Below are 16,938 nucleotides of genomic sequence, written 5' to 3' on the forward strand. Positions count from 1 at the left end.
ATAACTGGGTGAAATTGAGTTTATTACGGTGGCCGAGAGAGCTCAGAACACTGCAAATAGAAAAAACACCTGCAAATTAAGAAATCAACTTCATCAATTTGACAACACACTCTTTGATAAAGAATTTTATTTGCAGTGCGTTTGTGAGCATTTGCAGCACCTGCTGTTAAACTGATGAAGATGTTTTCTTGATTTGCTGGTGCTTTTTCTATTTGCATGTGTTTTGTGAAGTTGCAGCCGTTGAGCTCTTTCGGCCACCATAGTTTATATACTAGTGCTGTCAAACGATTAATCGTGATTAATCGCATCCAAAATAAAAGTTCTTGTTTACATAATATATGTTTACTGTGTATATAAATACACACACACACATTTTTTTTTAAATATTTTGTCCATGGATTGAATTGTGGTTGCTGCTGTAACAATATAATTTCCTGTGAAGGATTAATAAAGTATAAATACTGTATTTAATAATAATAATAATACAGTATATATTTTGACAATATTTACATGTATATACATTTATAAGTTTATATTATATATAAATATATTTAATATATAAACATAATATATTTTTGTATTTATATATACATAAAAAAATAAACAGTATACACACATAGATTATGTAAACATTGATCAACAATTTTGCACTGAATACAGTTTTTCAGAAGTTAGTATTCTTGTTCACCAAGGAGACAACAACACGAGTGAAGAGGTTGGGTTGAAATAAAAAAATTACTGTAATTATGCATAATTCCAGTAAAACTATAATTGTGTGTGTGTGTGTGTGTGTGTGTATATAAAAGTGTAAATATTGTACACTGTAAAAAATAACTGTGATTTTAACGGTAAAAAACTGTGAAAATGCTACAGTAAAAACCTGTTAAATGGTTAACGGTAAGTTCCTGTAAAATTTACAGGGAAAAACTATAAACTGACATTCCCAGAATTCCCTGCGATGTATTTCAAATTTAGTTTTTTCTTTTAAATAACTATGTTTCTTCTTAGTTTTTTCTTATCAGTTATGTTCATTAGGGTTGTATGTTACATCTAATGTTGTTATATTAATGTTTATTGCATATTTCAGTTTAATGAGTCTCACCATGATGGTGTTTAGTGTTTGTGTGAACAACACTGTGCACCTTCTATATGTTATTATTTAAGATCTGCTTGTGATGGGCTTTGGTTCATCATGTGACTTTCTTATCACCACCTGCATTTGGTGGTTATCAGTGTATTACAAAGGTACAAAACAGATTTCAGTACTTTAATAGGTTGGTATATTAACATTACATCAGTTAATGAAATTACGGTATTTAACTGTAAATTTAAGTTAAAACCGTAAAACTTAAAATGTTGTTACCGTACTTTTTACGGTAGAATTCCGGCAACCACAGCTGCCAGTTTTTTACCGTAAATTTTACAGATTTTTTTTTTACAGTGTAAGAAGTGTAAATATTATTTGTTTGTAGGAAATTAGCCTTAGTAAGACAATGGAAATGGTCATTTTATTCAGAAATATTTTAGATAAGTCATTTCCACCATGCAATAAATCATATGAGATGTGATGGAAATGACATTGTGATGAAGTCAAATGGGCCAAAAGTGCTGAAAGTTGAAGAAGTGTGCACAGCCTGTCTGGTTCTAATATGTTCTATCAGAGGTTTCGGGGTGGAAATGGAAGACGGCTGTTCTGCAGGCCCTCCTGCCGAGACGATTCCAAAGTCCTGCTGTCTTGGCTTGTTTACAGACTGTAATTCCCCTCTGCTCCCCCGCTTCTATCACACAGAGCAAATTTGTAACACAATGACATTGTAACATGATGACATCATCATTTCAGTTCCATTTTATGTGAAGCATCTGTCGGCGCCAGCCTCTGCCAAGTCAACACATTTTGTAGGGCTTCACTTTAGTAACTACAGATGTCGAGCTGTGAAACGCAAACCCTTGGTTATCAAGAGGATTTGAAACAGAATTTATTCATGATCGTGTTTACTGAATGGGTTTACCAGGGTCATGAGAGTTGGTTTTCTTCTTTTTTTCTTGAGTTAAGACTAGCTCTTGCATGATTAATGAAGTGCCACTGTTTTCTCGTTCGGTAGCCACCGATGGCAGACGCTGTACCAGACGTCTTAAAGTGCTGTTGTTACGCATACACGTGTACCACTTCTAAGAGTGCGTTGTAAAACACATGTCTACATTTGGAACTCGAAGAAGGACGTTTGCCTTCAGGGTAAAGCAAGTCTGCACTGGTTTAACCACAAGCATGCGCACACAGCTGACCCGATCGACCTCCGCAATATTTCTCTCATTAAATCAAAAAGCAGATTGTTTGCATGTTGACATATTTTCTATATATCACAGAGAACTGTACAACTAAAAACATGAGGCTTTTAACAGTTGGTGCAGAATAAAACCTTGTCATTTTTCAAAATCACGACTGGTGCTGATCAGTCTGATCTTATTAAAAGTCAGCAGAGAGTCAGATTTCCAGTTTGTTATTCAAGCACTGACAATAACGTCCCTTATGCTGATAGCTGATCTTCATGAGACTGTAATGTTCAAATTGTTTTCTGAGCGATGACAAACAGACGATGAAAGATGGGACACTAACTTTATGTTTCTTTGAAAGACTATTAAGATGTAAATCAGATTTCATATTTATCTGTCAAACATCATTTGCCCTTACAGAAGTGCTTGAACTGTGGTGGAAGAGTTTGTTTTTCCCCTGTACAGAGTCATTATTGATCAACTTTTTAATGTTTTTGTTGCAGTAATAAGTCATATTCATGTTTCTGTTAAAGGTTTGTGCAGGTTAAATGTGTTTGTCAAACAGTTAATTGGTGATGGGGCCACCCAACATTTTTATTAGCTATTATTATTATTTATTTATTGACCCAAGCATTTTTTTTTTACTTGTCTATTTGATTTTTAAATGTTTTCAATGACTCTAGGACTTCAAGCCTTCTTTTACCTCAGTTAGGCTACATGTACTGTATTGTGTGAATTTTGGATGGATTAATGAACTGAGAAATAAAGTTGAACAGAAATAAACATAATAAACATTAATGATGATGAACAGAAAAGGAAATACTGCATATAAAATTATATTAAAGTATGAACTAACTTGTGCAATACAGTAAATATTCTTACACTACCCTAAATCAATGAAAAAATGTGCTGTCCCAATCACCCAAATGTTACCAAAACATGTTTTTTTGTGGCTCAATTCACAGAAAAGTGTACGTCACACATCCTTTCATAATAATATAACATTGTTTTCTCCTCAAATTGGTAGTTAACATCTTCAGTATTACAGAAATATATCATGTGTTGGGCTGATTGTTTAAATTTATGGCAAAAAACCTTGCACATGGCGGATTTTCAAAAACTGTCCCAATCACCCTTACATTAAATACACATTTTTAAACAATTGAAGCTTTTTTTATTAGCTTAACTAGTAAAACTACACATTCTGAACCATTATTGTTTTAAGCAGTGTGTTAGTAGTTAGTTAGTATGCTACACCCTAAGACAAATCTATAAAAATAGGGCACAATCTACTATGATTTTTCACAGGTTTTTTAACTGCATTTTAAATTGCGCATTGTATTTTGTGTTTTCGGGTTACATTTACATTTCGGAAAATTACTAGTAGGCCTACCTTTTCCATTTTTCTAGATATTTTTCTTACAGTGTAGCCTACTAACTGATCAACAATCGCAGGTACAAGCTACTAACAATGTGTAGCCTATTCAATTATTCAATTATTATTATTCAATTGAACAATTGCAAATAGCAGGTGACTTAATACACGTGATGTGTACTGCTAGACATCGTTAGTTTCCTCTTTTTGTGTAATTTAGATTGAAAATGTGTGCCTTTATATCATTTGAGTCAATTATCAATTTTTTTAAATAGCTAAAATTGTTGCAAGATGCTATTGGAAGAAAAAGTTGCTAGGGTAGACTGAACATTTGCTAAATTTAGCAACAAAATTGCTAAGCTGGCAACACTGTCCCGAGGGAGTTTGTTTGCTTGTGTTTGGAACCTCTGAGAAGAAATGTAGTTTCGCCTTCTGTTATCTTGGCTTTAAACTTTGTACATAAGAGAAAAATAACATTTCTTTCAATTAATTGAGTTGACTTAGCACGGCACATTTTTATTAGTTTGTTTACTAACAGAACTTTCAGTGAACTGTTATTAAGTGTGACTAATGCTGAGAAGCTGCCCTTTTCATTGTGGTTTCCAAGCACGAATAAGTTACTTCAGTGACCTATAACAGTAAGTTAGTCGTTTCCTTTTTTATATTTTATACAATTCTGTCACATGGAATTTTGTACTTTTGTTTAAGTGGTCAAATGCAAGAATGAAAACCATTTTATTATAGACAAATAATATGGCTTTCCAGAGTTCTATGGATGGAGCCACACATGATACACCACTACACTCTCAGAAATAAAGGTACAAAAGCTGTCACCGGGGAGGTACCTTTTCAAAAGGTATATGTTTACCTAAAGGGTCCATTTTGGTACCTTAAAGGTACATATTAGTACTTAAAGTGTACATATTTGAACCTAATAGGTACAAAAGTGTACCTTTTGAAAAGGTACCGCCCCAGTGACAGCTTTTGTACCTTTATTTCTGAGAGTGTATGATCCATTTACATCTATTCTATAGCTAACAAATATGCAGTGAACAGAAAGAATAAATAGAATGAAGTGTCCTATTCAGTGTATGTTTGAAAAGTTTATCAAGGTTCTTTCATCATGCACTGCTATAGGAATACCCGGATGTCCTTTTAGAGAACAAAAGAATTCCAGTACAACAAATGTCAAGGGGATTGGAACTCTACTGTATTTCCATTACGTTTTATAGAAGCACCAATTGCATGTGCTGTGATAGATTGGCACAGGATTATGGGAATGCGTAATCTATCACAGGCATCGGCTAATGAAGGCTTTCTGGGATTTGATTGAACTGCTTCCAGTTTCCATACACATTAAAGACACATCATCTCACATTTCAAAAGAATGCTTTGTTAACTGAAGCAAGCAGTTCATTGTGCATGACGTATGTGGTTAGGAGAACAGAGTTTAGACCCAGCTGATGAGCTAATGCACAGAACGAGACCGCAAATGAACATTCAAACATAAATGACTTCTGAGACAGATATTAAAAACATTATTGTTATTTTTAAGCATACAAGAATAAACCAATTTCAATTTGTAATTCCAACTTCCCACAGCTTTTAAGCAAGGAACTGACATGACTCCAAGTGCAATAAAAGAAAACAACAACAACAGTTATATAAAAACACAGAACCGCAGGCATACAATTTACCATTGTCTTTATTTTAAAAAAGCATTCGCATTAGCACCTTTAACGAAAACACAATACTCAACCAAACGTTCTCAACATCATGTTCTTACAACCAGACTATACAGATGTCTCTATAACTGGAGACCAGAAAAACGGCAATGACAGGCATTCTACTAAGCCATCCGATCAGCCCCCGTGAGCACTGTAAAGCCTGGCTGATGCCAGATCAGAGTTTAAAGGCCTGGTATTAAGAAAGTGTGTAATGCTGTGTTGGGTTGAGGAGGTCAGAAGGCTGGAGGAATGTTATCTAGAGCTGTGTGGATCTGTGCAAAGGCCTCCAGCAACCCTGAGGCCCTTTGAGAGACTGTGAGCTTATTGAGTGGCAGCATCAATAACGTCCTGTCTTTACCAGGCAGGGGCGGTGTTGGCAAGTCGCCGCATACGCCTGTGAAATAAACAAAAGCAATATTATTCATGTGTAATACTAATAGTAATACAAATGAATTAATTATAAAAATTATTCATGCTAAGAAACGGAGAATAAAATATAAACATGTACCAAAAAACATATATACTAATAGGTGAAGTCTAATTTGAGCATATTTCTCACCTTGTGTTTCTGTCCTGATCTCTGATCTTCTTCTCCATCTCTGCATCTGTCAGGGTCTCCAGAAGAGGGCACCACTGATCGGCATCACCTGTGTTCCTAATGGCAATCTCCACTGTTGGTAACGGGTTCTCACTACAAGAAATGAGCCATATGGAGTCAGAAGTGGACAGCATTGCTTAAACATCATGGAATCCCAATGATGCTTCACTGATGACCACTGAGGCACAAAGGTGATGAATGAAATCCAAAATATCTTTTAAACTTGTGTTAAAAACTATTTCTATATTAATACGATTTACTTCTAACCATCATACAAAAATAAAAGCCATGCTGTGGCAGCACATGCAGGGGTCAAACAGAACAGTCATCAAACCACTGTCTGTTCTGGTTAAACTGCATTATACATTGGCAACATGTATACAGGGACAAGTCCTGCAAAGATACAAAACATAAGAAAAGATGAAAGTACTCAGCTTCCCAGGGAATGAAACGTGGGGGGTAAGAGGGAGAGAAGATCAAGAAATTTTGAAGCATATTGACCTGAAATCAGACCTATTGGAACAGACAGTGGGAGAAGCAAACCATTAGAAGGTTATAGCAAAGCAAAAACAAGCAGCAATGAAGTTGTGACATTTTAATAGTTCTAAATTAACCACAAAGCAAATAATGCACCATTTTCACCTATGATCTACTGACAATGTCATGCTAATTTGTTATGCCCCACAAATCCCGACCCTTGAAAGGCAAAAGTAGGGTTGCAAGCCATGCACGAAAAAAGCAACTGAATTATGAAACATTATGGAGGAAAAGGAAATCAATGTGGACTGTACTGCAGGGAGAAAAAATAAGTTATCTTATAACCAACTGATGAAAGATACACATAAAACCACTTCAAGGTACAATAAAGAGAAGTCACAATGCTTGAACGGTTGTCTGCTTGCTGTCGGACAAATAAATGAGATTGTAAAGAACCAGTGTATGGGCCAGACCGCATTAAAGATGGTCTTAATTTAGTGGCGTAAACAAGACATGCCGTGTGTATTTACGAGTGTATCCGTGACCACACAATAAACAGTAATGGAAACTCCACTTTATACGACCTTAAAACACAGTAAATCATGGAATCAGGCCGCTGACATCTCTACAGACACAGGATAAAGATACAGGACAAACAAAACAAGTACAGCACAAACAAACACAGATATCAACATAAATAGCACATGCAAGAACACCAACATATGTGGGGTCGGGTCGAGAAGATTTTTTTGAAAGACATCTTGAATATTATAATTATTACTACTACTTTCAAAAATGTTTTAATATATATGAACCTCTGTTCCCTTCCATAACCATTTTTTTCAGCAACTGAAAACGCCATATTCACTCCACTTGTTTGTTGCTGCTATGGGTTTTATCATAGTATTTCCTAGCTTGACAGTGATTAGAAATCCATCCTCAACACAAAACCCACAAGTGTCTTTCTCACTAGTCAGTCAGTTTTTGTGGCAAGTGGAAAAAATTCAGCCTACACTCAAAGAAGCCGGATCATTGTAAATGAATGCATAGCTTCATATTTTTTCAATTCTTCTGGTCTGAAGACGTTTTTAGTCTGTTTACAAAATACCTACTGATTATTGGGTAAATTCCAAGTCAACATTACAGGCTAGGGAAATAATTCATTCTATGCCTTATGACAGTGAGGTAGCGGTATCTATAAATGCCAAAGAACAAATCATGTCTCAACAGTAAGCCACAGAGAGACAAAACCACAGCGAGTCTTCCTTTACGCCCACCGTATGGTTTATAAATGAGTTTGGAGATCATGTCAGCACGTTTAAATCATTGCAAGCAGCAATTTTGAAAACAAGAAACTGTCCTAAAATGACTCCACAGGGAATCCAGTGTTTTTGGAGGGGACTTTACATCAAAAGCCACTCATCTACTTCAATGATGGACTACTCCATTAAAATGGACTGTTTGAGCATCCTGTAACTAAAAGCCCAAGGCACATGGGTTTTCTATCGGTTTTCTACCCGAACTTAGACTCACACTGATGTTTGAGCATTAACCCACTGGAAGCGCCATTATTGGAAGTGCATGCTTGTTGCCCACCTGAAGGCATACGTCCTCTGATGCCAGCTGAGCTGTCCGCGGATGCTGTAGGCGATGGTGGTGACAAACTCTCCTCCGAGTCCCAGCTCAGAGCACAGCTTCAAAGCGAAGGTTTCTGGCGAGTTCTCCTTCTCTGACATGTCCCATTCGAACTGGTCCACCAGAGAGATGTTCCCCACGTGAATGTTTAGCTGAAAGCACAAAGCAGGCCAGCAGCAGAATTAATCACATGCATTATAACAGTTTTTAAGATAAAAAGACCATTTTCCAGACACATTAATCAGGCCTTGACATGAAATGTCAAGCTAACTAAATCCAAATCCAATATGATCAAAAAGAACCCTTCTTTGCTTTTAGATACCATTGTTAAACACACCTTAATGATGACTCTCTGGTCCGTCTGCTCATCCAGAATGCTGTCGGTAGGGTAAGACTCGATTTGCTGTCTAATGGCCGAGGCGATGGCGGGCACGAAGGTAAGAGGATTCAAGTCCAGGTCATCACACAGGATCTCAGCAAACATCTCTGGAGTCATAAGTTTCTCTGGAGATGCAAAAGCAGACAGAGTAACACTTCTGTGTTTAGCACAAACGAGTCTTGTGTCTTTGCTTTTCTTATGCATTATGTCTGGAGTTTTCTGAAGTATCTTGAGTGAGCAACAAATTTTCTATATTTTTTCCACCTTACCGTTCATGTTCCAGGTGAAGGCATCTCTGAGCTTTTGCCCATCAATTTCCATGTCCAGGCGGATCGGCACAAGGACCTCTGCCTGGGAAGCATTTTCGTGGATCACTGCAGGGTCGTGGTCATCGAAACTATGCATTGAAGAAAAGCAGAGACCCATGAACACACTCTATCGTTAATTAGCACCATGTGCGCAACATGTGGTGTTAAACTGCACATTCTGAACAACTGCCTACATTTTTCCTTCATGTCCTGCCCTTTTCTGACACAACAAATGCCCGATATTTAACAAACTACATATGTAATTATTTGAGGGATTTAAAATGCTTGTCTTGTAAGAAACAACAGCAGAACGAAGTTGTTTTGAACACACTGGAGCAGTGCTTGAAACCAACAGCTGGTTGGCGGCATTCCAGTCTGAACTGTCTCATTAAAGCCAAAATCACTGACATTTACCAAAGCCTTCAGAATGAAATGTTGACAATATTGCAAGGAGCATTACAATCAGCTAAATATCCCAGGAGGACGTCCACGATGTAGGGTCAATTGAGGACCTAAAACCACAAATGCATCTGGCTAATTTTTGTTTGTCTTAAAATGGGGACTTTCTGAGCACCAGGTTATCTACTCGTGTGGGAGGTCAGGAAGAAGGAACTTCATGTCTAGAGAAAAGTGAGCCTATCAAGAGTATTTGCTTTTCATAACATAATCAGAACAGATTCTGTCAGCGATAAACAACATAACCTGAAGAAAACCTCATAGCAAAAACAAGCCAGTGTTTTGAACTAATGCTTCATCCTCTGACCCAAAACATCCCAGTCATGGGAAATATGTAGCGGAAATGTGGTTTTGTTCCTTAATAAACATCCTCTGGTTTGATATTGCCCTAATAACAATCAGCCGTTGCAATCAACCGTGGCCTAAATGTTTACCCAGAGTTTTACATTTCTTAATTGCATTTAGATTGAGTAACATACTGATGATTGCTGACAGGTCTATCTTAAGAAATGTTTAAAGACCCATCCGATGAGCTTGATTAAATATTTCATACAAAAGCAGAAAAGGGCATTTTCATTCTAGCATCATAAATAATTTTGTGCTGTTTTCTCAGAAGATAAAGATTGTAAAGACTGTTAAAACTTAATTTGATCAACATTTATCTTCGACACCAACCAAAAGTTTGAGGTCGGTAAGACTTTTTAAAAGAAGTCTCTTATGATCACCAGAAGGCTGCATTTATTTGATCAAAATACAGTAAAAATTAAAAAACAGTAAAATTATTTTTAAATAATAGTTTTAGATTTTAATAGTTTAAAATGTAATTTATTTTGGCATGCCAAAGCTTAATTTTCAGAAGCCAATATTTTAGTCTTCAGTGTCACATGATCATTCATTTTTAATATGCTGATTTGGTGCATTTCTTATTATGTTGAAAACAGTTGTGCAGCTTAATATTAATATACAGTATCAATGTGAAATACAAATTTTGATAAATTTAATGTGGCCTTTCGGAATAAATGTACTAATTTCTTAAAAAATCCTACGCAGCCCAAACTTTTGAATGGTAATGTGTGTTTTTAAAGCTAATAGACATGGACGAAAAGCCAAAAAAAAAAAAAGAGGGAGTTCTTGTCAAACTCTCATTACTCATCTCACCATAATGGAAAGGTCCTTTTCTTATCACGTCCCATTCGATTTCTGTTGATGGTGGTGGAACAAGGCACTGCGTCCAGGTGGTGGGAGCTGTTGGGCAGGGTGGGCACCCATTGACTGTTCCTCTTCGCTTTTTGCTCCCTAAGTTCACATACAGAGTTACAACAAAATCTCCAAAATAATATTTTTTAGGCTACATACATAGTGCGCAAATAGCTTCACATCGGCAAATCAAAAAAAAAAAAAAAAAAAAAAGCTCAATTAGTCCTTGAATTAAATGAAAAAAAAAAAACACTCAAAAATATTTATAAAATAATTTAATAAATAATTTATACCTAGATCAAGAGATTATATAGAATAAACTGCTCAAAAATTTATATGAAAAAAAAGGCATTTTCCATTCACAAAACTGCTTGGAAAAGTCCATATATGTAATAAAAACAACCCCAGTACATTGTGCTGTACTTATATTTTTATTATTTTCTTTTATTATATCACCGGTCTCCTTACCTGAGGTATGCCGGAGGCTCTGTGCTGATGGACACTGCCTTGTACTTCTCATCATTCCCCTCGAAGATCTCCTCACATTCAGACGCCTTCAGCAGGGTCACACTGGTGGCTAAATTTGTGTAACCGTGATCTAACACAAACAGAACACTGCACAAACTGCTGTCCAGAAGCAGGACTAGGGGACTATGATGTAGGTGCTGCTTACGGGTGCTTTCTGGACCTAAGACCATTTAAAAGGAAAGGAATCACTTACCGTGTGATGATGCTACAATCTTTTTCCTCTCCTCCACGGATGCGAGACGTCTCCATAGTGACGGGTACCGCTTATACAGAGAGCCTCTGAACATACGCAGGTAGTTTCCAACCTAAAGAGCAAGATTAAACAAATACAATTTTTTTTTTAAACCAATGTGTTTTTTTTTCTTTTTCTTTTTTTCTATGCACTGGACAAAATTTGGGATTTTTTTAGTTTAATTTATTAGTTTAGTTTAAAAAACATGTCTTTTTGTTAGAAAACATTCAAAATACACATTTAAGTGTTTTTGTTATTACACTACAATGTTATTACACTTCATGTATTTGAATGTATCTATTTGCATTAATTTCAACACATATCTATAAAGGTAGTTTTCTTAAGATTAAGTTTTTTGTTTTTTTTATTCTACATTAAATCACACATCTTTACCTCAATGGCACTTACATACAGCAAACTTTATAATTTTATCCCTGTCTATATTCTGAAGGTTTTTACAGAGAGGTTTGTTCATATATTATTTAACTGGTTTATATAAGATTTAACTCCTAAAAACATGGGGATTCATTTTTTTATTTTTTTATGGCTGTTGACAGAATTTTCTGACTTATGGAATGATAAAAACAAATAAAATATAATTGTGAAAACTGTCAACGCTAATGAAACAAGAATTTTGAACTGGCTATACAAAAAAAAAGGCTTAATGTCTTAAATGTACTGCGAATAGTCAACCAGGAAATGATGGTGATATCTACTTCAAATTTTTACGGTTCACCTGTGGTGCCTGATGTTTAAGTCAAAAGAGTTTTTTAGTCATTTACATACTATCATGTTATTCAAAACTATTATGAATCTTCTTTTTTCTCTCTCTGTGGTACATAAATGGAGATGTTAGGCATAATGATCTCGGTCACCATTCACTTTCACTGTGAAACCAGATGCAATGAAAGTGGATGGAGACTGAGGCTGTCATCTCCTTTTGTGAAGAAACAATATCATAGGAATTACACGAGAATGGGTAAATAATGACAGAAATTTTATTTTCCGTGTGAACGATCCATTTAACATGTTTATGGTACATTTAAATGACAAAGTGTAATAATATAACATTATCTGCCAACTTGTTTGTCCCGAATACAAAATCGCACTTTAAATCTGACTTTTATAGATCAGCGCTTCACTTTACAGACGAACGGTGATGCTTGCAAGCTCCGTCGATCATTTAATCATTAATTTATTACGTCGATATGGAGATAACAGCATCTTTCACAGGCAACAACCAACAAAGAGAAGTCGAAGATGATATTATAGTGTTAATATAATGGCTGCATTACCGCATATCAGATGTAAACATACGCGTAATTCTCTGTGAGACAGAAAACATACCTCTGAACCTATCATGTAAAAATCCCCATCTTGCTCGAGTTGAAATTTTATTGGTTTTTGTCCAAATGTTTTACTCAACGCCATCTTTGCGAACACAATGAGCAAAAGCGCGCATGCGTATAAAGGAAGCGGCGAAGTGGGAAACGCTCCTGCACTGGGGCGCGACGCTGCAGGCGTGCAGTAATGCCTTACGTTGGAGGGCACCTCGACCTCACTATATTACAATATACACTTGGAATCCTATTACAAAGCAGTTGTAATAACTTTAGAATAGGCCTAACTGGGCTAGTATTTGCTGTATATTTTATATACAGTTTACATTTTATAGTCATTTGTTTGCCATTAGCTTCATATGCTTTACCAGCAAACAAATGCAATAAAACTAAATGTTATTTTTTTAATAAAATTGTTTTTATTAAAGAAACTACTTTTTAAAAAAGTATTTAATCTGTTCTACTTCAAATATGTCTCACATTTATCCAGTCATCTTATTTAATCAATATTCAATTGCTAATTCAGTTCAATGTTAATAAACTTATGGACATAAAAAAAAATACAAAATCCAAGATCGTAGAAGTTTCTTAAGACAATAAGAACTAGCCTATATTTCAGTGTGAGCCAAAACAGGAAAACCAATAAGTATTATGCTGCTAAAAATATGAACTACAATTAAACCAGCATCATTAATCCCACCAGGGTTTCACTAAACATCTTGCGTGAGATCCCTGAGTCACATGAACTAAAGCCAAATTATTTAAATTTATTTGCAATTATGTGACTATGGTAATCAGATTGAAAAGTTTGGAGGGAAATGTGCTTGCGATTAAAGGGAACAGACATAAAAACAGACCTTTTAAAATGGAAATCAGGTGTGACATCTCCATTAGAAAGAAGAAATTAGCTCATTTTACATTCCTGCGGTGTTATTTCCTAAAAAGGCGGTGAAACTCTTACATCTGCAGCACTTTAAATGCACCTGAAACATGCCCCTGATAGATAGAAGCTGGCATACTCACTGATCTAAACCATTAACACAGGGCACAGCCAGAACTCCCTTCATCAACGCAAACACATATTTTCATTAAACATGCTGCATTAAACTTCACATTATCCTTTGGCTTGGAACATTAATAATCAGTCATTACCAATAAGATTCACAGTGAATGCAGTTTCTGAAGCAGTTTAATCGCATTCTTTGGTGTCTTTCAGGGGGGAAAATAAATATGCAACTGAACTAATATATATTATGCATGTGACAAACTAATAACATTTTTGGCTAAAATATTTAACTAAATAATTCACCCAAAAATAAATGTATCCCCATATTATGAAGCTGATTGACTAACATCACAGCAGTTTTTTATTTATTTTTTCAGATTTTTGAATTTTCTTGTGTAGGGATCTGTGTATCAGTCCCTGACCACTGCTTTAGACTTATTCAGAGATGAACTTTTTATTCTCGAAAAGTTTGTCTTTGCTTCATTGAAACTTGTTTATGCTTTTGAATAGGTTATATATTTAATCTTGTTAGTACCTTTGAAATATTTCCATTTGCAGTCAAATAGTCAAATAAAATTGGATTTTGTGGTAGTATAAAAATATTGTCAAGAACTGAAAGTATTTTTTCCTCACTGAAGAAAAGCCTCAATTTTTGACAAAAACAAAAATTAAAACCATAAAAAATTTGGATGATTTGAAAATAATAATAATAAATGTTAAAATGAAAAAAACAAACAAAAAACACTTTTTATTTAAGCTACATTTCTCATTTTAACTTGGTTTAAGCTGATGTATTAAAATAACTAAAACTAAAACTGAAATAAAAATGAATAAAAACTATATAGTAAACAAATACTAGCCTACTAAAAATGACAAAAACATGCAACAAATTTGCTAAAACTTTCACTAAAATTAAATTGAAAATATAGAAATAAAAACTGATTCAAAATTGTAATAGAATCTACAGTCCTATCTCAGTGATCTCAGTCTAACCGTGATGTGTAAAATAAAGTAAGAAAGAATGTTACATTGATGAGTTTTGTACACTGAGTTGGATCTTATTACATAAGGGACACTATGCTGCTATAATTGAGTGTTTCTGCAAAGCGATACAAGCCCAGAGTGTTATGTGACCCCATTACATAGTCAATCTCTAAAGTCAATTAATAAAGGAAATCATAATTTTACAAGAGCGCTCCTCTTAGATAGTTTCACTTTAGAGATTCCAACAGTGGAAGATAATAGAAAAGACAGAACTGAGCCTCAGAGGAACAAGAAACCTCAATCTCATTAAATGCGTTTCTTTACTCAGCCGGTCTTTGGAATTGCAAGCAATTTGCTCTCATACTGGTCTGTGTAATCCTAATGAAATGATGGGATAATCCCACAGATCTAAAGCAGTTTTTACACTTCATTGGCTGTTTGAATAGCAGGTACCTTTATCCGCAGTGGCTTAGTCATAGCTTATGAATGATACATCTTTGCTTTTCTATATTTAGGGGAGTTAAACACTAACCGCGAAAATGCAAATGAGACTTTATTGATAAGCTTCATTAGCATTTCTATTCTTAAACACGTTTTGTCCGGTTTAGATGCTGCTGTCTTTTTCCTGCTGTGAACACTAGATGGCAATCTTGTATTAATGTTCCTCAACCCAAATTCGTGTACTTTTTTTGCGTTCATAATAACACCGAGATGGTTTTCAATGTGACTGTGCTGTAGTCTGCAGGTTAATCATTTTCACTGGTCCGTCAGCCCTTAGTCACTTTTTAAGTCTGTATGTCTGCTCAGTTTGAACGTTTTTATGTTTGAGAATAATTCAGTATAAAAATGTGTCTCAAATGCCTGCCAAAGCACTCAACCCTGCTGAAAAAAACAATAGAACCCTGCCCAAAACACAATAGAAAATGTAATGGCTTTAATGGGAATTGTATTGGTTTTAATGGAAACTATAATGGTGTCTGCTGGTATGTTTACATTTACATTTTATTTACATTTATGCATTTAGCAGACGCTTTTATCCAAAGCGACTTACATTGCATTCAAGTTACAGTTTTTACATTTTATCAGCTCTTGCTTTCCCTGGGAATCAAACCCATGATCTTGGCGTTGCTAGCGCCATGCTCTACTATTTGAGCTACAGGAAAGCACGTATGTGATGGATTCTATTGGTGGGATGTGAAATCCTATTGGAAAAATGCCCAAAACACACTACAAAAAGGAATTTTGTAATGGTTTTACTGGAAAAAGCTAATGGTTTATAGTGGTATTTTAATTGAAACCATTAGAATTTCTGTGATGGTTTCTATCGGGCTTCTATTGTTTTTTTTTTTTAGCAGGGAAGGCTAACAGAGAACTGCAAAATAAGCAATGAAATAAAATGCAGGCACATTACATATTTCCCACATACAGGTGACATTCTGTTGTCCCTATTGTGATACTGTGTGCTTTTAAAAATGCATCTTTCCTGAATATGTCATATTTATACTTTAGATTTGTAAGTGCATATTCATCTGAAAGGAAAATATATATATATATATATATATATTTTCAGTAGGCCTATGTCTGGTCATAATCCAGCACTCGCGCCAGCCATAAACTTAACAATGCCCACAGGACTTCCAATTCATTCAATACTGCAGACATAAAAACCTGTCTTCCTGAAAGGAATTATTATGATGCATTCCTGATATAATAATTTAGTACACATATGGACATGCGGTACTTGGACCAGGCTCCATGCACACTGGAATGATTGTTTCTAAGAAAGCTTTTATTCTTTATTAGAGAGATGCATTAGAGTGCTGGCATGCATTTTCAAGTTGAAGAAAAAAAGAGAGCAGGACCAGGAATCTTCATTCAAAATCATATAAACCTTGTGACATCGCACATGAACTCATACAGACAATCATTTAAGCACAATATATTCTTTGGATCATCTCAAATCATTGTGGAGAACATTATCATCCCGTTTTTACACAAACATATATATACTGTATATATATATATATATGAGTTCAGATGCAAAAACCTCTAAGTGCCATCTGAAATTTTCTTCTAAAATGAGCATTTTTCTCAGGCTCCTTTGCTTATGTTCAGTTATTTTACTTTAATGGCGAAGAAGTGCACCTATCTATTGCCATTAAAGTGAAATTACTGAACCTACACATAGGAGCCAGATAAAACGCTAATTTTAGAAGAAAATTTCAACGGCATTTAGAAGCGTTTGCATCTGAACGCTTCATATATATATATATATATATATATATATATATATATATATATATATATATATATACTGTTAGCATTCTTGCATTCTTGCGTCTTTTTCTTTCTGTCCTCTTTGCATCATAATATTCACGCTCTTTGAATCAGTACAATCGTATTTGTGGAACTGCCTGGAAAAAAA

At 35.1% G+C, this 16,938-nt stretch overlaps 1 protein-coding gene across 1 annotated transcript; it reads right to left on the reverse strand.

Moving 5' to 3' along the window:
• Positions 1-4,959: 4,959 nt before the first annotated feature.
• On the reverse strand, positions 4,960-12,673 carry smarcb1b (SWI/SNF related, matrix associated, actin dependent regulator of chromatin, subfamily b, member 1b). The gene is made up of 9 exons (XM_058759348.1): positions 12,531-12,673; positions 11,145-11,256; positions 10,892-11,000; positions 10,385-10,522; positions 8,732-8,859; positions 8,421-8,587; positions 8,045-8,235; positions 5,933-6,064; positions 4,960-5,767 (listed from the first exon to the last, which is right to left on the reverse strand). The coding sequence occupies exons 1-9, from the start codon at positions 12,612-12,614 to the stop codon at positions 5,728-5,730; spliced, it is 1,101 nt and encodes a 366-aa protein (XP_058615331.1). The 5' UTR covers positions 12,615-12,673; the 3' UTR covers positions 4,960-5,727.
• Between the last annotated feature and the right edge of the window lie 4,265 nt (positions 12,674-16,938).

The sequence above is a fragment of the Onychostoma macrolepis genome, chromosome 21, assembly GCF_012432095.1.
Source record: "Onychostoma macrolepis isolate SWU-2019 chromosome 21, ASM1243209v1, whole genome shotgun sequence".
Lineage (NCBI taxonomy): Eukaryota > Metazoa > Chordata > Actinopteri > Cypriniformes > Cyprinidae > Onychostoma > Onychostoma macrolepis.